Raw genomic sequence first — 26,949 nt, 5'->3', positions numbered from 1 at the left:
GGCTGCAATCCATGGCTTTACCTATATCCTCTTGAGTGTTTGAGACAGGGCCTCATGTAGCTCAGGATAGCCTCCAAATTACTGTGTACCAGAAAGTGACAATGACCTGGTCCTCTTGTCTCCACCTCCTAAGTGTTGGGATTGGAGTATCACACCTAGTGTTATGTGTTATTCTGTGAAGGATCAACCAGGGCTTCATGGTTGGCGAACACAACCAAGAAGAGAGTATATATGAAAATCTCTGGAAAGGAGAGAGAGTGAACTCACATCCCGAGTACCCTGAAGTCAAGTCAGCAAGGCACAAGAGAAGTCACAGAATTGTAGTCCTCAGTAGGACCTTAGTTTCCACCTGGGCTGCTGTGCGCTGCTCTGAGGTGCTGCAGGACGCTGTGTGCTGCCCTTGCCGACTGCTCTCTTACCCCATTCATCTCTGCCTTATTTCTCCAAATGTGCAGAGCTCTTTGTATAGCATGAAGGAGAAGCCCAGGCTGGCTGGTGGTGACGGCTCTGACAGGCTGAGTTCAGTGCTTGAACAGAGAATGAATTTTAGGGCTGCTCTGTGCTCCGAAGCCCAAAGGGCCCTTAAACCCCCACTTCCCTCCCCAGAGTCTCCCTAATGCTCAGGCCTGGAGAGAGCTGGCCGTTAGTCTGAATCTCTGAGCGTGTAAACAGAGATGGGGCACCTGGCTCCGAGATCCTTGCTGGAGGAAACAAACTTGTTAGCACAGCTGTGAGGTCCCCAAGATGGGGGTGACATGGGAACAACCACTATTTTTTTTAAAGTCAAATCTCTCTTTGTCTTTAATTCTCTGTTTTAGGAGAAGCTTGTGTTGCGTCACACTTCCCTGATTTAAAGTCATAATAAAAGCAGATATGGGAAGAGTCTGGCAGGCATGCCCCTATAATACCTCGATAGAAGGAAAAACAGAGCAATTAAAGTTTTTGGCAGACTACTTCTTGGGTTAGAGGATTGCTAGCTGCCTGGTTTTCTAATTTTTACTCTGCAATCTAGAGTCAGAATATATCATTTTCTCCACAATGTTTATGTACCAGACAGCTAGCGTGTGGCAAAGGGCCACCTTGCTACATAAACTTTATAGCCTACAGGTGCAGCTGTTAGAGAACCACTGTTTCCCACGTAGGGATGACAGCCAGCAGCTGGGGCTCTGGAGATGGCCACTACATGGACTATGCCGAGTGGTAACAGAAGTTGTACGTGTGGTTTGTCTCTGCTTCCTTGTTGCTAAGTGTCCACTGTTACTGGGGGAGGCTCCTTGATGCCTCCTCTTCCTCTCTCCTCCTTCCTCTTCACCATGGAGCTGAATCCCAGTGGTTAATCCGAGGCTGGGGTCCTGGTGGAACTTGAAATGCAATTCTGGATGTGTGAGGGATGTGAACCTCCAGTATCTCCAGGGATGCATCCTGGTACCTGAATTTCTCCGCTCTCTTACTGGGCTGAGGCAAAGGAAGCCTGCAGAGGGAGGGCACACACTGCGGGACAGGGTGTCCCTTTTAAGAGATGCCCCATGTTCAGGAGAAGGGGTTATAGTGTGGTTCTGAGTAGACCAATGGAGACAGACTCCTCGTGAGTGAAGGCAGGGTGCTTAGAACCCCATTCAGGGCGGCATGGACCTCTGTGAGCAACACCTCCTGGAAGTGTCCTCTAGTAAAATGTTTAAAATTCCAATACCTTACAGGCTCGGCACCCACAGAGCCATCTGCTTTCCTTTTGATAAACTGACTGCCAAAAGCATTTATTCTGCAGAAAGGGAGGATTGGTCCTTCCTGAAGGAGAAGTGAGCAGGTGACACTGTAGGATCCAGGGAGGCAGAATTCTGCGCCTGGCAGCCGCTCAGCACCTCTTAGGAGAGCTGGGTACCCTGTGCTGGCCCAGGCCTATCAGGTCGGAGGACACTCCTGCCTCCAGAGCTTCTCAGTAGAACTAGAGACAGCTGAACACTTCATCCTAAAACCAAGAGGTAGCAGCACAAACCTCCATTATTGCACTGTGTGTGCCTGGCACTATCAGACAAGGAAAAAGTTAGAACTGGGACTAACAGTCTACTATATAATCTACTACACCGAAACTTCTAGAATGAGAAAAAAATAAAAGTCTAAAGGAGAAAAGAAACAGTGGGCAAAATAATTAATGCTGGTTATGAGCTCTAGGTATCATCAGGTGTATCTACTGTAGATTTTACGTTTCATCATGCTACCCCATGGTGCAGATGTATCTGTCTTATTCCTGCAACCAATGCATGATTTAAAAGCCTAAACTATAAACACTGAACACACGTCATTCACCCAGCGCTCTCAAGGCTGAGTAATTAGTTGTCAGCAAGATTCCTCAAGCCTTAAGGGGACTTCGTCCTCTGTGCCCTTGCATCTCTCTTCTCTCACAAACTCAGACAGACCATCCATTTATACCGAGTTAAAATGACTGGTAATCTCTCTAAAACTCTCAAAGCCTGTGCTGGCATGCACCACATGAAGATGTGGTCCTGGTTTCCAGAGTGAGAGGTCTGCAGTCACCCCATTTCTGTTCTGCATGCGGCTGTCAGGGAGGGACACTGGCTGGGTTACACTGCTATCGTTGCCAAGGAAGAAGTTTGCACAAGCTGAGCCAGGGCTTTACCCCTCCTCACTGAAGAGCTGGACTTTGGCTCTGGCTTGCCCTCAGGCTGCTAACTCTGAAGCATGATACAGAGACTGATTTTGTAACAGAGAGCTATAAACTCTCTTTCCCTGGGGATGACTTTCTGTGACTGGTCTGGGTGGCCCTAGGCAATGAGTCATCACTAACATCAGGGCTCTATACCACAGGTGAACGACGAAGGCAATACTGCCCTCTTACCATGCCCCCCACCCCATATTCCCTACTGTCAGAGCAGTGGCCCAGCCAGGCAGTCCCTGGGTTCCTTCAGACACTAAACTCTGAGTCTAGCTGTCTATAATTGCCCATTGTTTCTGAGATTCAGTGACATCTCTCTAGAAACTTCATCCGTTGGTAGGGTCACTCAATTTGATGCCAAGAACAGTGGCTATGGTGAATTCTTCAGGGAATGCTATCATTTGATCTTTCTACCCCTCAAACTGGTTCATGTTTTGAACTCTTGGCTTCCATCTTGTGGTGCTGTCTTTAAGACTGCAGAACTCTTAGTAGGGTCAGCATGGAGATGGTCAATTAATAGGGATGGGCCTTTAAAGACTATGCCCACACACTTGCTCCCTCTGTCTCCTGGTGACGCACAGCATAAAGGTCTGCTGCTGCATGCTCTACTACTATGGTGGAGCTGCCCCGCCATGCCTTTCTCACTGTGAGGCCTTTTGATCCCTCTGAAACCATGAGCCAAATAAATGTTGCTTCCCCCGAGTTGCTTCTGTCAGGTGTTATGGTCGTAGCAAGTGACACAGATACTAGGATACTAGGGAGGCAGGGCTGCTGTTGTGACTGAATATCACTGTGTGGTTCTTCAGCCTTCGGAACTGATCTTCAGGAGGAGTTTGGGAAAGCACTGAGATGCAGCCTAGAGAAGCAGAGCAGGAAACTGATCACACAGAGTGTTCAGAGGCATCTGACAGAAACACAGACAGGCAGACTGCTGGAGAAACTTTAGATGGGCACAGACGGTCCTTTGGACTGAGTGACAGGCTATTTGTACTGCATGACGGCAAAGACTCTGGCTGAACCTGCCTGTGTCCCGAAAGCTTGAATGGGTCTGAGTTTAGAAGTCATTAAGGTTTTAACCTTGCAGAGGAAACTTCGAGGTAGCATAACATGAGGCATGGTTATTACTGCTGTCCTAGGCCAGACATACAGTGACACAGATACTACAGATATACAGTGATAATCCAACAAAACATGGAGGAGGAGGATTTGAGAATGAGCCAGGGAAACAGTGCAGACAAAGCAAGTATCAAGCACAGATAAACTTGTTTGTGCTGGTTGTTTTTATCAGACAAGCAGGAACCTCAGTTGAGAAAATGGCTCCATATGACTGGGCTGTAGGCAATCCTGTGCGGAATCTACTCAATTAGTGGTTGATGGGGGAGGGGCCAGCCCATAGTGAGTGGCTCCATCCCTGGCTGGTGGACCTGGGTAAGAAAGCAGGCTGAGCAAGTCACAGAGCAAGGGAGCAGCACTCCTCCATGGCCTCTCAAGGTTCTGCCTCCAGGTTCCTGTCCTGTGTGAGTCCCTAACCTCATTGCTTTTGAAGATAAACAAATGTGAGACTTGTCTTTGGTCAAGGTTTTTTTTATCACAGCTGTCTCTCTAAGACACTGCTGCAAAGATCACTAAAGAACACACCGCTTGTGCTGGGATCATAAGAAAGGGTCTTGAGGACAAGTCCACACTCAATGACAGAGCATAAATGACACTCATTTGGAAAAAGCATGCTCCCCAGGTTCGGTCAATCAGGACGATAACTGTGCAGCTCAATGCTCACAGTGGTTGTGAGTATCAGTAGAGACTTTGGACTTTTCCACAATCCTGGGACTGTTAAGACTTGGGGCTCTTGAAGTTGGATTGGCTGCATTTTGCATTATGAGGTGGCCATGAACTTATAGGGGCCCAGAAGGAATCTCAGGGTTTGACTGTGAAATGTCTCCTCCATGGTCTTATTTGGAATGGTCTGTCCCTACTAGGAAGGCTGTGCATTCATTGAGAGGTGGGGCCTCGCTGTTGGAAGACCTGACTTAGGTTCCAGTTTGCTTTGCGGCTTCCTGGCCTACCATGATATGAACAGACACTGCCTCATGCTTCTGCCACCATAGATGAAGCCACTCAGCCATGTTTCCCCTCAGGTGATGGCCTGAAAGTTCTCTGAGGAGCCATGCCATGCCTGTAAACAATCTTTCCTCTCTTTAGCTACTTCTAGCGAGCATTTTGTTCACAAACACACAAAGGTACCAATGAAGGATGGCTTTCCAAGTGTATCTGTTCCTTTTTCTGAGCGACTGCTCCATGATACTCTGGCACCCTGGGGGGAGGGGGCATGTGGCACACCCAGACAATGAGTTCTGAGCAGAAGTGTCCTGCCACATCCAGTCTGTGTTCCCACAGAACATCCCTTTGTCCATTGTGAGTGTGCAATACCTGTGACGGGTGGGACAAGCCTGCGACCAGGATTGACCTTAGGGATTAGTGCCATTCTGGTCTAGAGGAAGGGTGATGAACTGTGTGTGTGTGTGTGTGTGTGTGTGTGTGTGTGTGTGTGTGTGTGTGTGTGTGTGTGTGTGTGTGTGTGTGTGTGTGTGTGTGTGTGTGTGTGTGTGTGTGTGTGTGTGTGTGTGTGTGTGTGTGTGTGTGTGTGTGTGTGTGTGTGTGTGGGTGTGTGTGTGTGTGTGTGGTGTGTGTCTGTGTGTGTGTGTGTGTGTGTGTGTGTGTGTGTGTGTGTGTGTGTGTGTGTGTGTGTGTGTGTGTGTGTGTGTGTGTGTGTGTGTGTGTGTGTGTGTGTGTGTGTGTGTGTGTGTGTGTGTGTGTGTGTGTGTGTGTGTGTGTGTGTGTGTGTGTGTGTGTGTGTGTGTGTGTGTGTGTGTGTGTGTGTGTGTGTGTGTGTGTGTGTGTGTGTGTGTGTGTGTGTGCATGTGTCTGTGAGTGCATGGTGTATGCATGTATGTATGATCATATGTGGTAGGTACCTGTACTGCATGTATGTGTCCACTGGGGCATGTGTGTATGTGGAGGCTTGAGGTCAACATTGTTGTCTTTCCTGTCTGTTCTCTGGTGACCTGCACCCATCTGATGCAGCTCGCATGGCCAGCTGGCTTGCTATGGGAACCTCCCCCATCCCCATCTATGCTTCCCCATCACTGGGATCACAGAGAGTCTCCATGCTTGGCTGGCATTTATGTGGGTCCTCTGAGCCATCCCCCAACTAACTCTCTAGGGTTGGTTTTGTTTTTTACTGGGTGAGAAACATGATGATTTAATGATGTGGGAGAATTACATGGAAGCAAATTTCATTGTCCATAAAAAAAAAGATTTTTTTTTGGCAGGCAGCCATGTCATTTGTTTCCTTGGGGTCTATGGTTGCCTGTTCACTGTCATAACAGAACCAGTGTTGACAAGTCGTCACCTGCCAAAGTCAAGTGATTTATTATTTATCCCTTTACAGAAACAGCTGGCTCTCCCAGGACAGATGTTCTACACTCCACGTTGGCTCCCTCACACTGATATTCTTTGACTAAACGGTCAATAGCCGTGAGACAGTCTTTAAGAAAACGTGGATGAGATGGGAGCGTGGTGTCATCAGCGCAGAAGTGAACAGTGTTCTCGTTATCTCAGGAGAGTGGTGTGTAAGAAAATGAGCTGTGTCACTCAGGACACACGCACACTTCAACCTCGGAGTTGTGGAAGTGACAGGATGGAAAGGCAAGAACAGAGGTGATGAGGGGGAGGGGCTGGTAGGACTCAGGACCAGGGAGGAGGCATCACACAGGACAGGCGAACAGAGATGAGGCCCCTGGTTGTCTTGACTCTGGATGTAGCTGCCACATTCTATGCTGTGTTCTGATTTTGACTCCCTGCCTTAGTTCATTGCTTGGTCGATTGATGCAAAGCCTAGACACAAATCTGGCTGGCCCTGGCTCAGAGAAAGCTGAGTATCAGCAAGCCACAATCTCGCCCTATTCCTTGTCAATGGAGAATGAGTCTCTCTTCTCTTGCTCTGTGCCTCCACAAGACACAGTCTCCTCGCTGTCAGAGTTGAGACCAGTGATATTGCATGGTCCTCGGGACTAGAGCTGGCCAGTGAAAACAGTCTCTTGTTACATTACCTCCTGGGTGCATTAGGCTTTCTGTCCCAGTCATGGGGCTAGTCCATTTCTCTTTTGCTCTGCTATGCAGCACTTGAAAGGGCAGAAAGCTCGGTGAGGGCTGACTGAGTTTAGATGCATCCATTGTTAATTTCTGTACAGAACCTCCTCTAGACATTGCAGGTGGAGGCAATATGGCTTTCAAAATATTGAATTTCTACAACTGATCTACAAGGAACTTTGGTGCTGTCAGTGACTAGGAAGCAGTCTAGCTGTGCAGACCCAAACCTAACTTCAACCTCTCTGTAGCTACTATAGGCGGGGGAGAGGACCACTTTGACCCCTCCCCCCTTTACTCTGCTTCCCAGAGAATGGCAGAGGACACAACAGAGCACACACTGTCCCAACATTTCTTCCATCTGGTCACTGCTGGCCAGGAACTACCCAATGGAGTCATCTTCAGGCCACATTCGGGCACTACTACCTGTCACAGCTACTCAAGATCTATAGCACAGGTTCCTTCCACACTCACCTGGCCAACTCTGCCCTTCCAAATAGTGCATCTTGGTCTGGTCCCATGTTCCAAGCACTTTGCTGCCCTAGACGAGTAAGGTCACGCACACCAAACCAGACTGTCTGTCTGTCTGTCTGACTATCTATCTATCTGTCTGTCTGTCTGTCTGTCTACCAACTAAGTAAATGTCCTCCAAGCTACTTTCTCAGGTCCTAGCTGCTTCAGCCTCCTTATGGCTCCAGGCTGGGTTCTGTAAATAGTTTTCCAAGCTCATGGTCCTTTGGTCCTTCCTCTGTTCTGTTAGATGAATTGGGATTAGAATTCCTCATCCTATATACAAGGGGAGAGAGTTCATTCTCAGGAGACCTTCAGCCATCTGATGGCCAGCTGTATGAGGGCATGTCCTTGAGGACCCGTGCTAGGTTTGGGCTCTCTACACAGCTGATTAGCAGAAAAGGAACGGGTAGTTCATCACTTCATAGGAACATTTAGGGACTTAAATTCTTATTACAAAACTGCCAGCGACAATGCTGTGTTGGTCCTCGATAGCTCGTGTACTTGATAAGGATGAAAATGAGCTGATGGCACTTTATAAATAAAGGGTAGCAACCGGCTCTGTAACCATAGTAACAAAGAACCTTTGTAAAAATTTGGATAATTACAACTCTCTGCTCAAATGCTCTCATGTTGGGGATTTTGAATTACTAAGTCCCGCACAGATTCTTCGTGGAACGTTCTTCCACGGTTGTCAGAATATTTTAGTAACACCTTAAATTTAGTTTATGGATAATCAAGTTCAGTAAAACTTAAAACTGCCAATACTATCAGGTTGCCTTTGTCTTTCTATTAAACCATGAGCCCACATAGCCATTTCCTCAGTGGACAAGAGATGCAGACTTTGTTGGTTAAGACCGTCTCTGGTCCCTACAAGCCCTGGGAAGTGACCCAGCTGACAACAGGAGGCAATAGCCAGACTCAGGAGCAGGAGATAGTTTTTCTCAAGGGGTGGAGATTCCCAGCAGCCCCCACGCTGCTTCCTACCTCTTCCCTCCCTCTGTCTCCAACATTCTGAAGCATTCAATATGTCTGAGGCTCTTTTTGGGAAACAAAAATCAATGTGATGTCTTGCTGCCAATAAGTGCAGACTGCAGTCTGCATCTTACTCTGCCTTAGCTGCTTCTGAGAAGTAACCCTTCCAGGCCAGCAGGGCCCTCAGCAGAGGTTCTGAGTATTATCTCTTGCATCTACCTCCAGCCCCCTCTGAAGGAAGAGCCTGGGAATAAAAGTTAAGTCACCGATTAGGCGAAGGCAATCTTCTAAGTTTGTTCTCCTGTTATTAAAAAAGGACACAATATCCCTCAGGGCTCCCAGGTTCCCAGTTTCAGAAGTCTGAGCCATCAGCATGTAGAACATTTCAGGGAGTGAGGCTAAGCAGATTAAGCTGCCCCATCACCATGAGATTGATTTAAAATATTTGGGGCTCTGTTAACATATCTACAAGATTTCTTGTAAATGCCTTGAAGAAAATAAAGAACCTTTCAACAGATTTGCCAAGGCAAAGCTTAACTCAAATGGCAAAGCAATGAATTTTTAATTTTTTTTGGAGTTACTGAGAAAGATGTTTCAAACCTCCTGGCCTTAAATGTTATTAAGGGGATTAGTTACAGAGTGAGCTGAGGCTCCTGCAGCAAGACCCAAGGCCTTTTTAGGGCCTCAAGGAGCTCAGCTTGCACTTGCCTCCCATGGAGTCCAGAACAGACAGTTTGTATACTGTGACAGAATGTCCACCTGGGAAATCCTGCCTGAATGCTCCAGTCTCTCTATCATTAAAATATATATTGCCCTAGTTAACTTCGATTGCTAATTTGACACAACTGAGAGTCATTTGAGAGGGAAATTTCAACTGAAGACTTGCCTAGATCAGACTTGGCTGTGGGCATGTCTGTAGGAGACGTAAGAAGGCCCAGTCCATTGTGGGAGGCACCATTCCCTAGGTAGGGGGTCCTGGAGCATATAAGAAAACTATCACAAGGCAGTAAGGAAGACAGCAAGCAGTATTCCTCCACGGACTCTGCTTCAGGTTTTTGTGTGAGTTCTTGCCCTGACTTTCCTCAACAATGGGCTCTGACCTATAAGCAATAAACCTTTCCCTTGGGTAAGTTGCTTTGGATGAGGGTGATTTATTACAATAACAGAATGATAGTAGAATAGGTAACATGTTGTTTCCTTTGCAATAAAAATACAAGTGACTAATTAAAATAACAAAAATGAATACAGCCACTGTTAGTATAACAGGATCTTTTAAAAATTTATAAGACCCTCAAGTCCCTGCCAGTTGCTATGTTGTGTTAAATCTGTTCTGATCACAGCCATACTGCCCTCCATAGCCCCCATATGTTATTTGATCATGCTGAGTTCTTGGAAGTGAAAGATCTTTACAGGATTATGCTGGACATTCTGTCTGGGTCCCCATGACCCCACAGCCTTGCCACTAACTACTTAGTCTGCCACTCCAGCAAGATAGATAGCAGGCTTGATCCATATTTGGAAGTCATCATATATAGGTAAGGGTAGGCGTGTGTGCCCCTTTACCATCTGAAAACCTGTACTGAGAATCTGCACAGGCAAGTAACCAGAGAAATTTTTAAAATATCTCATGATGTTTTAAGTAAGTTTATGATTTGGGGCTGCTTTCCTGATGATCTCCATGGGCTGGACATGCCTGGTGAAGCTACTCACAGGACAAGGCCCCATTGTGATTGTATCTCAAACTTTGTAGTTTTCTCCTGGGGCAGTGAGCACAGGACTTCAGAATCCTCCCTCTTGACAATTTTATATGGTATGTGACATAGTCTCTCCTATAGATTATCATGGGGATTCAGTGCAGTGCATTCAGATTAATCTGCATGGAGCTGGGAGAGCTTGGGTTGCTGTTTCCAGGGCCATTTCTGTACAGTGCGAGCTTGGATACTGATCAGTCCAGCATCTGTTCCCTTGGGCAGGACCCAGAGAACAAAGTCTCAGAGTTGACTCTTCTGGGTCTCAGATGCAACCTGGAAACTGGGTTCTTAAGAGTGATCTGAGCTCTGTGTAGCACTGGGACCCTCAGGAGAGTGGCTGGAGACCTTGCCTTCATGTGGAAGTTCCAGCTTGTCCATCAGACAGAAATAAGGAATGCTGGGATCTCCATCCAGCAGAGCGTGCTTTGGGGAGGTGGTAGGCAGAAAGGGAGTCAGAGAACTCTAGGATGACAGACATGTGCCATATCGTGATTGGAGAACATGACACATCTGGCTGTGCTTACAGTCTCCTGAAGGTCGAGATTTCAGTAAGCTGTCTGGGGAAGTCCTCTCACTTCTCCATACTATAGTCTCTCATAAGGCAGAAGTCTAGGTGTGAGAAATGACAGCTCTACGAGGAAATGGTACCACTCTATAAAGCCAGAACATCCCTGATCCTCCCCAACCCAATTTGGGAGAAGTCACCCAATGTGCGTGTGGTCTCAGGCTGAGAGGTGAGACACATTTAAACTCTCATTTAGGTCTAGGGATGGGGTTGTGAGTAGACTCTGTCTGCATCTACAATTCTAAAGAAGCAGCTGACCCTGGAGTTGAGCGACCACTTGTCTCATCAGTGTCCCTGGACACATCTGTGGCACAGTGTTGAGAGCTTCCAGAGGCTGTGTGTGACCTCACACTCCCAAGGGATGGCATCAGGAGGTACAGAAGTTCCCAGGTGGAACCTTCCCAGGTGTGATTAGTACCAGGAAACTCTAACCATGAGAAATGTAGGCATATTCTAGGGTAAGGGGAACACTTACTCACTGGTGGTGGGAGGGACACTGTGAAGATCAGCGTGGAGTTTCCTAAAGAAGTTGGAACTGGATATGCCACATGGTCCAGTTCTTCTGCTCTTGGGCACATACTCAAAGGAATCTATGTCCTACCACATGCTCATCCATGTTCATCGATGCTCTATTCTCAGTAGCCCGAAAATGGAAACTACATAGATATCCATCAGCTGATGATTGGATAATAAAAATGTGGTATATTTACACAGTGGAATATTTCCTGGCTATCAAAAGAAAAGAAATTATGAAATCTGGATGTTGCTGGAAACAATCATTTGAACCCAGAAAGACAAACATTGCTTATTTTTTCTTATATGGGACCCATGGCTAGACAGGTAAACTGACTCCTAATGATTTACAGCTATGCTCATAGATTAAGGCACTTCTCATCCTCTCACCAGAGAAACTTCTGCTTGCAGTGGGTGACAACACAGAGACTCACAACTGGCTGAAGTGCAGAGAATTCAAGACTGCAGAATTTGACCTCTAAAGAAAATATGTGTATCTCCCAACCCACAGCTCAGGGATCATCAAGGAAGAGAGAACGGTAAGAAGCTAAGATCCAGAGCAGTGGATGCCCACAAGGAGACACAGCAGTGAAGCTTAACCTATGAGCACACAGTGGTTGTGATGGTGTGCACAAGATCTTGTAAATGGAAGGCAGATCAAACCCTGGTGTGGAGAGAGGAAGTGGGGGTGAAATCCTAGTTCCAGCCAAGAAGCTAGTGACAACAGACAGCTGCTGGGGGAGGGAGAGAAAGTTTTCCTTAAGGGTGTGCAGGCCCAGCACACTCCAGTGGAAGGCTACATCCAAGAGTATTTGAGAAGCTCAAATTGGCCTTGATGGTTGAACAAAATCCCATAGAATTGGTTGGGAAGGGAAAGGAAGGAGTATCTAGAAGACTTGGAAGAGGTGGGTGAATGCGACCGAAACTCACTGCATGAACTTCTCCAAGAACTATAAAATGCCTTTAATGAACTCTGTTTCGAAAAAGGGTGACAAAGGAGAAAGGAGACCTTGTTCTTGGCCTTCGAGGATGTATCAAAATGAGCAGTGAGTAGGGTGTTGGGCAGTGGCCTGCCAGATACAGACTGTCCTGTGTGCCTGACTTGAACTCCCAAAAAACCTTGACCATAGATTTTAACACCCAAATATCCACCTTTGTGACCTTTGGTTATAAAAGCCCCAGGGGCCTGGGCTCTTTAGAAGGATTTAATCTACTTTCCCAACTTTGCTCTGATGGCAAAAATTGTCAACAGGATTTAGAATCACTGAAGAGACAAGTTTCAACCACATTTATGAGAGGTCATCTAAGCAGGTTAATTAATGGGGTAAGACCCACCCTAGATGTGGGTGACATCATTCCCTAGGATGAGGTCCTAACTGCATAAAAAGGAGAAAGCAAGCTGAGCGGTGGTGTCCTTCACCTTCTGCCTTGTGCCTGTGGATGCAGTGTGACTGGATACTTCAGGCTCTTGTCACCAAGTGTACCCTATTATGATGGACTGGACCCTCAAGCTGTGAGCCAACATCAGTTATTGTTTCACCAACAAGGCAACTAAAACATCTGTCCTCTCCCAGACGCAGACAAGTTTCCTAACTCTTAGAGTGGGTAGAGGGACACACACACATTTGTACTGGGAACATTCCAACAATTTCCCAAGAAAGAAACTCTTCTTTCATAGAAGCATTAGTGGGTTCAATGAAGCCTCTTACACTGCTGCCCGTGAGTCCTTCCTCACCTGTGAGTCCCCTATACTTGGCCACCTGTGAAAGTCCACATCTGTCACCTGTGAGTGTCCCCTACCTAGCCACCTGTGAGTGTCCCCTACCTAGCCACCTGTGAGTGTCCCCTACCTAGCCACCTGTGTGTGTCCCCTACCTAGCCACCTGTGAGTGTCCCCCTAGCCTAGCCACCTGTGAGTGTCTCCTACCTAGCCACCTGTGAGTGCCTCCTACCTAGTCACCTGTGAGTGTCCCCTACCTAGCCACCTGTGAGTGTCTCCTACCTAGCCACCTGTGTCTCCTACCTAGCCACCTGTGAGTGTCTCCTACCTAGCCACCTGTGAGTGTCTCCTACCTAGTCACCTGTGAGTGTCCCCTACCTAGCCACCTGTGAGTGTCCCCTACCTAGCCACCTGTACATGTCCCCTACCTAGCCACCTGTGAATTCCCACACTTGCCATCCATGAGTGCTTACTTGGTGTTTCCTGGATCTCTACCACTCTCAAGAAATCTAAGTTTAATTTTTAGCTTGAGCCAAAGAGAAAAGAAGGAGAATTTAGAAACTGAACCCAGCCACTGCAGCCACTGCCCAGCAGGCACACACTCTGTTTCTTCACCCTGCAGGTCTTACCTTCATACAGCCAGTCGCTGAGGCCATTGTAGATCACACCCTCCTTCCCCGTAGAGACCACTCGAATCGCCTGCTTTCCAACATGGGCACAGTAGTAGATGTTGTTCTCAAAGATAAATATCTAATTCGGAAAGAAGAGACGATAGAATTAAGCAAGGAGTGGGTTTAGGTGTTCTTAAATGTGAAATTGCCAGACTTCCATTCTCCTGCTGTGTGTATTTGATTGAATACAGGTGGTCATGGGACCACTGGTGGTTGATTCCCCTGCAACACAATCTGTATTTAGGGATTGATCAGACACTCAAAACTCTGCAGTGTTCACCCAGTGTCACAATTGTTTGTCAATGTAATGTCTAGATTGTTATGATTGGACAGTTTCTGGGTGAACTGAGTACTGGAACAATGGTACTCAGGATTGGATTGCTATTTCAGCAGTACAGGTTTTCCTGGTGGTTTAATTGTAGGCCAAGGGGCTGAAGGCCTCCCTTCCTATCTCAGTCTTTGCAGAGGCTGGGGGGTGGTTGGGTAAGGGGGTTGTGCCTGCCCAAGCCTGCCATGAGGCTAGATGGTAGTAGGAGGCCCCCATTGTGTGACCATACTACTCATTCACTTTGTTTTTAGGTGTTCATATCCTGACATGGGCTATCCCAGGGTGGAGTCGTGGGGAATCTGGGTAGTCAAGGCCAACATAGGCCAGGCTTCCTCACAAAAGGGGTGGGAAGCGGTTGTACTGGCTACTTAACAGTCCACAGTTCACAGCATCACCAAGCTGTATGATCATACCACAGTACTGTCTACCCACAGAGTGTTCCCGCCATCCCACTGACACCCTGCCCCATGATGCACACCCACTCATGCTTCTCCACAGTTCTTGGCCACCGGAACTGTGCTTCACCTGTCTGTAAGCATTTGTTCATGGCCACTCAGACACCAGGCAGTGCCTGTCCTTCTATGGCTGGTCACCCATCACAATGTCCTCAAGGGTCATTTAAGTTATAGCATGGGCCAAAATGCCTAAAATGAGGTTTCTGAGACCTGGGATCACAACAGACTGAGAAGCCGGAGGGCAGGAGGAAAGCACAGAGATAGACCAGATGTGGAGCTGGCAAGGCAGGTGAAGAATGGGGATAAGATTCTTGTGAGATGAGGATTAATGAAGAATGGACAGGAAGCCAGTCTCTGTGAATCTGTAGGGAGGAGACTGGCAGCTACGGAGTGCTGCTAACTAATGCCTGGGTAGGGGCAGCACAGTCAGATGCAGGCCTGCTGAGGGTGGGTCTAGCATCTGTGTGGTCCAAGGAGAGGAGCAGGAGGCAGATGGGGAGGGCGATAGTTATCACAGCCATGACCAAATGGAGCAGACATGACCACAGAAGGAGCGGAGAGAGCAGTGGCTCAGCAAACATAGCTTACTATGAGTGAGCTGAGGTCTGGGCTGATGGTAAGGGCAGGGTTCTCTTCACATGTCCATGGGCTTCTGGGGGATGGCAACACACTAGTAGAGTCGTATTGTGATACAAAAGAGAGTTTGTCCTTGGGTGCACCACTAGTTTTCTAGGGGAGGGGACTGAGTTGGTCCATGGGATGGTTCTCAGAATTCAACACATAACAGATGACACTGGGAGCTTTAAAAATTCCTAGTGTTCAGAACATGAATCCAGCTAGAGTCTCTGGAGTGGGACCCAGGCACTAGCATTTTGAAGTACATCCTGGTGACCTTCATGTACAAATTTAAGATCCAGTGGCCCAGGGACTAGCCCGTCTCCTGAGGTGTCACACCAAGGGAACCTATTCGCAGAGCCCCGGTCAATTCTGCCCATCTTTCTAGCACCTGGGTCTATAGTACTTCACAGTAACCAGCCAGAGAAACAGGAAGGGAGCAGTTAGAGCAGGAAGTAAAGCCAGGTTTTGTTGTTGTTGTTTAAACAAATTCTAGCAAAATTATTGTGAGAAGGTATTTTGTTTATAATAGAAAAGCAAAACCACTGACTGTTCAGTGCTTCCTGTGTTTATAGTAGATAAGCTCTTGCCTGAGTTCTGACCCCACCTTCCTTTTACTTCTTATTTCCAGGATTTCACTACACTCTCCAGGTTGGCCTTGAACTTGGAATCCTCCTGTCTCAGCTTACCAAGTGGCTGGAATGACAGGCCTTCCCATCTAGGCCCATGAATACTGAAATTTAGCAAGGTGTCTCTGGAAGCATCTTCAGCTATTGGTTTTCAGCATAGACTTCCCGCTCCCTCACATGTTCACTTGAACCTGAAATGAGCTGGAAAACTTCCAGAAGCAAGGACGCGTCCTAATTTAATTTAAGCACCTGTTCTTACAGATTCGCCTAAGATGAACCCCTGAATTTGAGCTCCTTTTATGCACCCAGCTGGCAATGGCTTTTTGAATCAAGTCAGGCTGTAGCCAATTAGTATTTTGCATAAATAAAATGTGCAGCAACGGGAATTAAGGCCCTTTCTGCCTTGGCTTTCAGGAGCAAGCTGCAGGGAGGGGTGCTGGGCTAGAACATTCTTCACATCTGTTGCATTCCAGTGATGATGTTAGGTAGGGAAGGTAAGACATTGCCTGTGCTGCCTGTGGGTCTGTGCTGGGCACAGGGACAGTGAAGTGCTGGGGTGTAGCTCCTGGCCCATCAATGCTGGCACACATGGCTGTCTCTTTATTCTTTACCCATTAGGCACACAGCAGGCAGAGGGCTCAGCTCTAATGTTTCCAGGTAGATATAGGAGGGATTGTTCCAAGAGCTTCCTAGGCAGAGAGCAGGATGGAGAGGGACACCAAGTTTTGTCCAGTGGGTAGGAGTGTAGATCCTCTGTGGACTCATATTATAGTTTCTCCTACCTGACAGGCTGCTATTTGAAGGGGACACCACAGACCAAATTATCTCATAAGGTCTTTAGACAGCTTGTCACATTTTCTCTTCATCCATGTTAGCAAGAGCTCCAGTGATAAGGTTAGGAGAATGGATGAATACCCAATTCTTTCTCCTGAAACTCATATTGAAATTACTATAGACATTGAGGTATATCAGCTGAGCAAACAGATCTTTATAAAATGATTTCCTCTTCCTGAGACCATGGGATAAAAGTCTTCAGAGCTTTGCTTGGGATTCCAAGCCACTGCTTACCTCTCCTTAGTTATTTTCCACCTCAAGTTCCTTCTGAATGGGCTTATCTCTTGCTGCCCATGTATACCCACTCACTTCTCCTCAGGGAAGCTGCCCTGGTATGTCACTTACTCTTCTTGGCCCTGCTGTGTCTTACTGTACAAGGAAGGGTAGGATTTTCTCTTCTGAGTTGGGTTTGCTATGGCCATGATATATACATGTGGTAGTTTGGCTCATACGTTTGAATACTGAGTCCCCCACTCTTCCATAGGTGGAACTACTTGGGAAGGATTGGGAGGTGTGGCCTTGTTGGAGTAGGTGTGTCACTAGGGAAGGTTTTGAGATTTCAGAAGACTGGAGCCATCACCAGTGTGATGCAGCCTTCTGCTTGCAGGTCAAAGTGTGAGCTGTTCCTGCCACCATACTTTTGTTCTGCCATTGTGGACTCTAACCCCCTAAGATTGTAAGTCCAATTAAATGCTTTCTTTTATGATGTGCCTTGGTGTTTTGGTTTTTTTTTTTTTTGCAAAAGAAAAGTAATGAGCCCCAATCCTGGCACCAACTTCTGTCCTAGTTATGGTTTCTATTGCTATGAACCATCAGGATGGCCAAAGACACTTACAGGAGAAAGGGAGCTTACATTGCCAGAGGGTTAGGAGTCCATCATCATCATGGTGGGGAGCAATGGCAGCAGACAGGTAGGCATGGCACTAGAGAAGCACCTGAGAGCTTTCATCCTGATTTACAACCAGGAAGCAGAAAAAACATTGTGAATGTCTCCAGTCTTTTAAACTTCAAAGCCCACACCTAGTAATACACCTCGTCCAACAAGGTCATACTTCTGCTCCTTCTCAAACAGTTCCACCAACAGGGGGCTAAGAATGAATCTACTGTGAAGAATGAAGTGACTGTTCTTATGCAAACTACCCCAATGGAACTGCAACTTAGGAGTCGGATACAGCTAGACTGGTTTTGAGTTGCATGTGCAGTATGGCAAACTGAGTTCTCTGAGCGAATTTTTAGGGAGAATACCCTATTTACCAACTCATGCCTATAAATGAGTGGACACACTATGATTGAAATCAGATGCATCACGGGAAAGAACCCATGAGCAGAGAAAAGCTTATATAACCCATCTGTTAATCAAAACAGAGAACCACTGACGCTACACCCCCAACAACAAGCTCCTCCTTTTCCAAGACCCTATAAAAGAAAACCTCGAATAATGCTGGGGGTCCTCAAGCACTCCCGTACTCAGGTGACCCACTGCCTCTCTCGGCAAAGTCTCTAAAGCTTTTGCTTGTGCCTTATTCTTCATAAGACTACTTGCCTCACTTTTGTGCATGCACCTTTCTCAATTTCTTGAAGAAGGCACCAGAAACTGGGAAACAACCAGAGACTCCCATGACAGTTAGAAAGGGGCTGGGATCCAGAAAGCTTTTTTCCAGGGTATACCTGTTTGTGGTGGTTTGGATGGGAATGGCTCCCACAGGCTGGTAGTTTACTTAGTCATTGGGGAGTGGCACTACTTGACAGGGATTAGCGTATGTGGCCTTGTTAAAGGACGTTTGTCACTGGAGTGGGCTTTGGGGTTTCAGAATCTCAATCCAGGCCCAGCGGCTCTCTTTTTGCCTATTGCCTGCCAGTTCAGTGTGGACCTCTCAGCTCCCTCTCCAGCACCATATCTGCCAGCACGCTGCCATGTTTCCCACCATGACAATGGACTAAACCTCTGAAACTGTACGCCAGCTCCAGTTAAATACTTTTTTCTTAACAGTTGTTGCTGTCACGGCGTCTCTTCACAGCAGAAGAACACCAGCTAAGACACTATTATTCCTCTCTTCATTGGAGAAAGCTCTGCCAGTATTTAACCAGAATAAGGATCTAAATGGGTTATAACTAATGAGGGCTTCCACAAGAGTGTGTGTGTGTGTGTGTGTGTGTGTGTGTGACTGTGTGTGTGTATCTGTGTGTGTGTCTGTGTGTGTGTGTGTGTGTGTCTGTGTGTGTGTCTGTGTGTGTGTGGGTGTGTGTGTGTGTGTCTGTGTGTAGGTAAGTGTGTGTATTTGTGTGTGTGTGTATGTGTGTGTCTGTGTGTGTCTGTCTGTGGGTGTGTGTGTGTGTGTGTGTATGTCCGTGTGTGTGTCTGTGTGTGGTGTGAGTGTGTGTGATGTGTCTGTGTGTATGTGTCTGGGTCTGTGTGTGTATCTGTGTGTGTGTCTGTGCATGTGTGTGTATGTGTGTGTGTCTGTGTGTATGTGTGTGTGTGTCTGTGTGTGTGTGTGTGTGTGTGTGTGTGTGTGTGTGTGTGAGTGTGTGTGTGTGTCTGTGTGTGTGTGTGTTTCTGTCTGTGTGTGAGACACAACACTATAGGGAAAGTGTAGCCATGTGTGCTCTGAGGCTGGTTACCGTACAGCTGAAAGAGACCCTCATGGCTAAAAAGGCAGCTAATAACATGAGGAATCAGGGATAAGATAATTACTATAATTTGGTATAATTAGCTTTTAATCTTGGAAAATGAAGGCCAAAAGGGACTCATACTCAATAGTTTAATGTTTTATAAAAAAATAAAGATGGTGGTCCAGCCATGGGTATACCCCATGATGGCAGAGGAAGGACATCAGACTTGAAGGAGAACCTGGCTGTTGGTCTCCAGCCGTTGGCTGCCCATCTCTGGGAGGGCTTGAGAGCATTATTTCTAATATAGCTCTTCCATCTATGACTCTACTGAATCTAAAATCTCCACGAACATTTACAACCAGTGAATACCCATAGAAAATGGATAGGTTATACTATGGCCATTTTGACTGAAGCAAGAGCTATTTACCACAGAGGGGAAACTGAATATAGTGAGTCTAACATGTTTTTTTACCAAAGATGAAGTAGAGTCTCCTTTTATGGCAATTAAAAGCTTTAGTGATCACATTTCCCAAGCTTCCCTCATTCACCATTGCATACAACTTTCCAAGGCTTGATTAACTCTAGGTGCTGAGACTGCCTTCAGGTGGTGAGAGAGACTCCAGGTGTTGAGACTGCCTTCAGGTGGTGAGGGAGGCTCCAGGTGCTGAGACTGCCTTCAGGTGGTGAGAGAGACTCCAGGTGCTGAGACTGCCTTCAGGTGGTGAGGGAGGCTCCAGGTGCTGAGAGTGTCTCCAGATGGTGAGAGTGGCTCCAGGTGTTGAGACTGCCTTCAGGTGGTGAGGGAGGCTCCAGGTGCTGAGACTGCCTTCAGGTGGTAAGGGAGGTTCCAGCTGCTCCTGGTACACTCAACTCTTTTTCTTGAGTTATTTAATGAAGCATGGCTTTACTGACCCTTCCTCAGTTGATGTTTATGTCATATGGAATTATTTGTGCAGGATTTTCCAGTCCATTGACACTATAACACACTGTCATCTAAAAACTTACAACTGAGAACTATATAATCAAGTTATAAAACCACCAAAAATAGAATACAAAAGACCCAAACCTTGTGTTAAGTTTATGATTTTTTTCCTGGGCTGTATTAATAGTTGTCCTTGGACACATGCAACATGAGCTTAGTGTGGAACAGACTGGAGAACTGTGGAAGAACCACTATTCTTGTTTTAGTGATAATCATAAGCAGGCTATGTGTTTCTCAAGATGGCTGAATAAATCTTCCTTGGGTCTTGTAACGATGCAAGAAACACTCCATGCTGTTGACACTTCACACACAAATGAACCAGTGAAGGTGGTATGTCCACTGGAGGAGGCTGAGAAAAGATCCTGCAGACATGACCAGGACTGCTGGTCAGCTGATGTCTCTTGATGGCCTTGCTCTCTGTTCAAACTATAAAGGTCACTTCTAGTTCTAGGTGTGGTTTCAGCCATGGAAGGGCAAGTTAGAGTCACCATTGGTATGTTGGAGATTGAAAAACTCTCTGTTTGATGCAGAACTCGGCATCCAGCTAATTTTCTGTTCCTGTTGCCTGGAAACTTGGCAAGAGGAGAATGTCAAGTCTTCTGGTGGACAGCATGGTACATAAGGTATGTGACTTGTGCATCTGGATGACAGGAATGGTGGGTGCTGGGGCAGCTGTGAATGTTCCAACTCTGATCACAGGACCTTTCCTCACTCAGCGCCAGCCAGGGGAGGTTTCCATTATGTTAGTTTGTAACTAGAATTCAAATCTCTGGTTTCCAAGGAATAAGGCAGGGTCACATCCACACTCACAAGGGTCCTCTTGTCGTGCAGGAGGAATATGGGCACATATCTCGTGGAGCTGGAGTTACAGGTGGTTGTGAGTTGTATGACATGGGTGATGGGAACTAGCCAGAGAAAGGTTTTTATTGCTGTGATGAATCATCATGACCAAAAAGCAAGTTGGGGAAGAAAGGGTTATTTTGTTTACATTTCCACTTGCTACAGCCCATTATCAAATTATGTTAGAGCAGGAACTCAAGGTGGGAACCTTAAGGCAGGAACTAATGCAGAGGCCATGGAAGGATACTTACTGGCTTGCTCTTCATGTCTTGCTCAACCTGCTCTCTTATAGAACTGAGGGTCACCAGGGGTCACCACGGGTCACCAGGGGTCACCTGCCTAGGGATGGCACCACCCACACTGAGCTAGGCCTCCCACATCAATCATCAATCAAGAAAATATATCATAGATTTTTCCATAGGCCAATCTAGTGGGGGCATTTTCTCAAGTGAAGCTCCTTTTTATAGAGTGACCCCAGTTTGTGTCAAGTTGACATTAAACCAGTTAGCTAGCACAGAGAGACACTTGGGCTCAATGTTGTAATCCTCTTAACAAGTGAGCTATCTCTTGAGCCCTAATATAGTGTACTAATTGTCCATGGTTATTTGATTTATATCCAATTTTTTAAATTGGAATAGAAATTCTGGGTTGTTTTTATATGAAAAATATTGTCAGTGGCTTGTTTTCCTGGCATATATTTCTACAAATGGAAATCACAAGTCATACTCATTTTGCATAAATGTGCCGTTAAAAAACATGAATAAACATACCAAAGAATTGCACAGGAAGCTAAGCACACCGGTGTGCTTGTGATGATGGAAGGAAATTGTATGACACGGTGTTTATTTTGATTCCCAACTTATCAAAGTCAGAATAAAACAATGCTGACTACCACTATGAATGCATTCTTCCCCACAGTGTGCAGACACCAGAGGGCACGGGGAAGCAGCCAGCAGATCCTGTGGGAAGATTTCTTTTGCACTAATTAAATGAAGAAAGATTGCTCTTGAAGGGATGAGCACGTTTGGCTATACATACAGACACTGCGAGGTAAAAAAGGGCTGAGCTACTGTTCTGTTGTTCAATAGGGCAATAGGGCAATATGGCAGTGATTTGCAGTTTGTCCCAAAACACCCAAAACAGATGATTTATGTCTAATCTCTATCTCTATCATCTCTATTTATTAAAATTATCATGAATATGACCAAAGAAATAGCTCAGTGGGCAAAGATACTTGCTGAATGCCAACCTCTAACAACCTGAACACACACACACACACACACACACACACACACACACACACACACACACACACACACACCCTTAAATATAAAAGTAACTACCATAGAGAAAATCAGGAAGAACATATATTTGGAAGTAAGGAATAACTGCTACTTTTCAGCTACATTCCCCAGTACTTGTGCACTCAGCTGCATGAGCATGGAGGGAGATGACCCATAGGTCTGCATGCATGACCCCAGTTTGCATGCTTTCTCTGGAACTCAGGAGAGTAGCAGGCCCTGAGAACTAAGAGGGTGATGATATACAAATCTACATGCACACACATTCACGCACACTTCTTATGGAAGCTGCCCCAAATAGTTGGAAATCAAACCCAGGGTATAGACCCCAATGTCATGAGCTGACTGCTCCATATATGGATGACATAAGCATTAATTCTTAGTCCTGCCAGCCTTGGAGACTAGCCAATTCCATATTAATAGTGTCAGCCTCTAGAATGTTTCCTAGGCCATGAGCTAAAGTTGAGAAGCTAGATGATTTTTGTAATGACTCAAATTCTCAGAACCAATAATAATGTTATTAGCTAGTAACTTACATACTGTTTTTGTTTTTGTTCGCCCTCCCCCTTCCCCCACCAGGCAGGGTTTCTTTGTGTAGCCCCAGCTGTTGCTCTGTAGACCAGGCTGGTCTCAAACTCACAGAGATCTGCCTGTGGCTTCCGAGTGGCTTGTTCTTTGTCATTTTGTTATTTGCTTCATAGTTTAACAATAACCAGTTTATTTCACATTGTCCTGTTCCTGTCAGCGCGAGATTCATCTTTCTTGGTTCTTTCCCTTGTGTCCTGCCTAGGTGCCTGCAGGATGTGGCAACCCCCCACTTACTTGCTCTGTCATTTAATTATTCTGTCCATAAAACACGGATGATCACATCTGCCATACCAATAAGGATAAAAGGTGATCATCTACGGGACAAAGCCTTGGAGGTCATGAACACATTTAAAGGTAACATGTTATTAGCATGATCAGTTCACGGGCCCAGCTCATGCTCCTCATGGATGACACAGTTCTCAGCATAGAACCCTTGTCTTTCTCCTGATTGAATATATCCTCCTCTGCCTTTCCCTATAACATTCAGAGCACTGTCCTTTCCTGTCCTGGGGATGCTTGTGGGTTCCTCCCTGCCGCTGAGAGCACCTGCTAAACCTTCCCACTGTGAGAAGGGAGTTTATAAAACATTCCATTCCAGTGAGTCAAGACAGGATTTAACCCTGACAGGCCGAACTCAGAACGGAGAAAGAGGCATGGTATAAAGATAAAGACAACACATCTTTCCAGAGATCACTGCCCTTCCCCGATGCTTCTCAGAACCAAAATGGAGACAGGCCCACCACTAAGGTTTTCACTCAACAAAGAAGAAAAAGTCTTTTTTTCCAGGCTTCATACTGGGAAAGCTCTCAGGACCTGCCATATTTGCTCAATTCAGTTTTACACAGAGAATTGTAATGTGTTACCTTTCAAATTAAAAGGGGAAAACCACCTCAAAGCAGCACCCACTAATGGGAGAGATACTTAGTTTGACACAAGAGCAAGACACTTGATACTGAAGTACAGAGATGTAATGCTTTTAAGGCTTCCAGTAACAGTTAGTTGGTCACAGCCCTGGGAACAACATTTACCACAACTTTACAAACCTATGTGGTTCCTCACAGTGGGCATGTGAGAGACAGGCTTACCACAGGATGGCCTGGACAGACTTCCTGAGGTTTAGCAACTGCTGGGAGGAGCCTACAAGTGCCCTGAGGATAGGCGAGGGGATGTGTTATCCACTTCCTCTGTAGGGTTGGCAGACCATTCGGACAGTCCTTCTGAATTGAGATAGAAGGTCATACACTTCATCTGTAGGGTCGGCAGACCATTCGGACGGTCCTTCTGAATTGAGATAGATAGAAGGTCATACACTTCATCTGTAGGGTCGGCAGACCATTCGGACGGTCCTGAATTGAGATAGAAGGTTAACAGGGCAGAGCTAGGGTATGAGAGCAAGAGCATCCCAGGAGAGAGGTCTGCACTTGCTGAGGCCTCAGGCAGGAGACACTCATCAGAGGAACCAAAAGGACTGGGATGGGTCAAGGCAGAGGATGGGCATGGAGCTAAGGATGATGTAAGGGTTGCTTAGGACGTTCCTAGAGGAACACTAATAAATCATGGGCCTTCGTCTGAGGACAGTGGCGGATCCCTGACGACAGCTGAGCGCACAGTGCCTGGCTGTTCTAAAGGAGGGAATGAGTGCTGATTCCCATAACCACACACATTCGGTGGGAAGCAGGGCAGACAGCTTGGCTGAGGGATGACTGTGGCCATGAGAAGGGGTTGAGGCAGGTAGTCCCTCCCACAGGTGATGCTGCTCTGGACACGGGATGCCAGTCATTGAGGAGTCTAGGAGAGCACAGTGGGATGCCCACTATAGGTTAGGTGTGGAAATCATAAGGTCACCTCAGACACACTAAGGTGACCTCCTGTGTGGACATAGAAAATGCTTCCCATCTCTGGCTGTATTCACAAGGAGCTGGAGTTATTCCTAAGTGTGTAGCTCTTCAGCCTCACACAAACTGGGGCCGTTTGCAAAAGTGCCTTTGGGACCTATATTGTCCGATACATCAGCCTATCTTTGCCTTTAACCAGCACTGCCAGTCACCTAAGACACTGTCTGTGGCAGCACCTGACAGCCATCTGTCCTACCCAGGGCCAGTGCACCTGGTTCAGCCTCATGTTTTCGTATAGTCTGTCGAGTTCTTTGAGCTTATCCCTCCTTTAGTGCCTGATTTCATGTGTCACCAGGAAGGCAGCAGCATCAAATAAGTCACCAGAAGGATCAGCATTCTCCAGTGGGCAGCCATAGTCCTTTGTAGGATTCAGAGCCAAGGCATCTAGAGCTGTACTGTGCACCTATGATGTGCAGAGAGGCATGGTAAACTTATATAGGAAGTGTTTCCAAAGACCGTTCTGGGCTCTCTACCCTTCATGCAGGAAAACATCCAGATGCCCTGCATTAAGAGTAACCTTCGGTGGAATCCTCAGCTCAAACACAGCTGCTGGGCCAGTGAGTTTACCTATCAGCAAAATGCCTGCCATGTACCTGGGTCATGGCTCTGGAGAATCTGCTAAGCTATGCTGGTAGGTAGGGCTGGCCATTTCCTTTAAACTCCAGTGCCTCTCCCCTCTGCACTGTGGTTCACACTGGGAGGCTGTCTACATACCGCCAACATCTCCCCCAGGCACCAGAATGGTGTGTCACACAGGTATGTGTGCTTCAAGGATTCTATTTCTGCAACAATAGGGATGGACACTTAGTGCTGGACTCCTGACTGCCTGGATGGTTCTGTCTCTCAGCCAAAGAGAGAGAGAGAGAGAGAGAGAGAGAGAGAGAGAGAGAGAGAGAGAGAGACAGAGACAGAGACAGAGACAGAGACAGAGAGAGACAGAGAGAGTCCAGGTTGACTGCTTCTTGTCCCTGGATCCGAGAGCTAGAATGACACAGCTCTGGGTAACTGATGTATCTGTCTTTTTCTGCTACACGGAGGATGACTAGTAGTGATGTAACATGAATCTAGCCAGAGAGAATTCATTGCAAGAGAGGGACAGCAGGATGGATAGAGAGGGTGGGGAAGAGGATGGCCAAAGGGAGATGAAAAAGAGACCTGACCTAGGATACCACGAGTTCCTGGATTCATCTATGCTGAGTGCTAAACACTGTGCACACCACATACATACCCTTTTTGCTTGGCTCCAGTTCTAGGCAGGCTTCTGCCTTTTATAGCTGAAACATCTGATGACTATGTGCCTCCTGATGAACTGCCAGGCTTCCAGCTCCACCAGTTCCCCTTTCTGCTCCTTGGTTCTCCCTATGCCTCGGATCACATAGATCTGCATCCCAGAGGGGGTGGGGTGCTCATGTGCTTCAGGCAATCCCACCTGTGCTTGCAGGCACAGATCTGTGTGGTTACGGCCTAGGGCAGACTGGGTTTAGCTATTGATACTCTGATTTATGGAGGTGGCACAGCTGTGCTTTCCACAGGAGAACTTGAGATTTTATTATTTTGGTCACTGAGGGAGACCGTTGCCATGATCCATAAGCCGTTTATGGGCAGCTGCAGATACGAAGATAAACCTACTTAGGCAGCAACAGAAAACAGAATGCCTCGTAGGTAAAGTCATCGAGTGTGTTCAGTGAGGGGCCACACCACCAGCTCTCCACACATCGGGCCATGTCACTGCCATTAGATGGTAGCTCAACAAGGAGGATGGGGAACACTCAGGCAAGAAGGCCAAGCCATGTCTGCTTCTTGGATCCTGGTGTACAGACAGTCCGAAGGGGATCAAAGAAGATGGCCTCACAAGGTAAGCAATAGCACACTGCTGACAGATCCCACTCTGCATGTGTGTTGAGACAAAGCAAATGGCAAGGAGTTGATGGGCCAGTGAGGGCTACTCGGCCACATCATAGCTGCACTTCAGAAGGACTCTCACTTGAGGTCCCTGGGCACGTATACACTGGGTGACAGTACCTGCCTGCCCTGGAGTAACAATCCACTTCTCCTTCACGGGGCTCGAATCCTTTGAAGCTTGCACAAATGGTCTCACTGATATTTCACCTGGAGCAGCTGGCCACATTCCACACACGACATTTGAGGAGCCTGGGTCAGCTCAGGCAAGTTGCAGGCAACTGCAGCGACCTCAATGCTTGATCCTCTTTAGGCCTTCGTGCTCAAGAGCTCTAAGTCTAGAGTCACGCCTTGCCATCTAGCTGCATGGGAGTGTTCTGCTCTGAGAAGGAGAACTGTCTATATTCTCTGGCCAAATGGCCAGACCTTGGGCCCCTTCTGCCCTTTC

General features: G+C 46.9%; 1 protein-coding gene across 4 annotated transcripts in view; it reads right to left on the bottom strand.

Moving 5' to 3' along the window:
- The window catches only part of Dpp6 (dipeptidyl peptidase like 6), an 877,415-nt gene that overhangs the window by 109,441 nt on the left and 741,025 nt on the right, over window positions 1–26,949 (bottom strand). For all 4 annotated transcript variants that reach the window (XM_032907169.1, XM_032907171.1, XM_032907168.1 and 1 more), the window contains exon 8: window positions 13,481–13,601. In XM_032907169.1, the coding sequence (XP_032763060.1) occupies window positions 13,481–13,601 (121 nt within the window). The remainder of the gene's footprint in view (window positions 1–13,480; window positions 13,602–26,949) is intronic.

This window comes from Rattus rattus, chromosome 6 (assembly GCF_011064425.1).
Source record: "Rattus rattus isolate New Zealand chromosome 6, Rrattus_CSIRO_v1, whole genome shotgun sequence".
Taxonomy (NCBI): Eukaryota; Metazoa; Chordata; class Mammalia; order Rodentia; family Muridae; genus Rattus; species Rattus rattus.
This window is presented reverse-complemented; position numbering and strand designations above follow the sequence as displayed.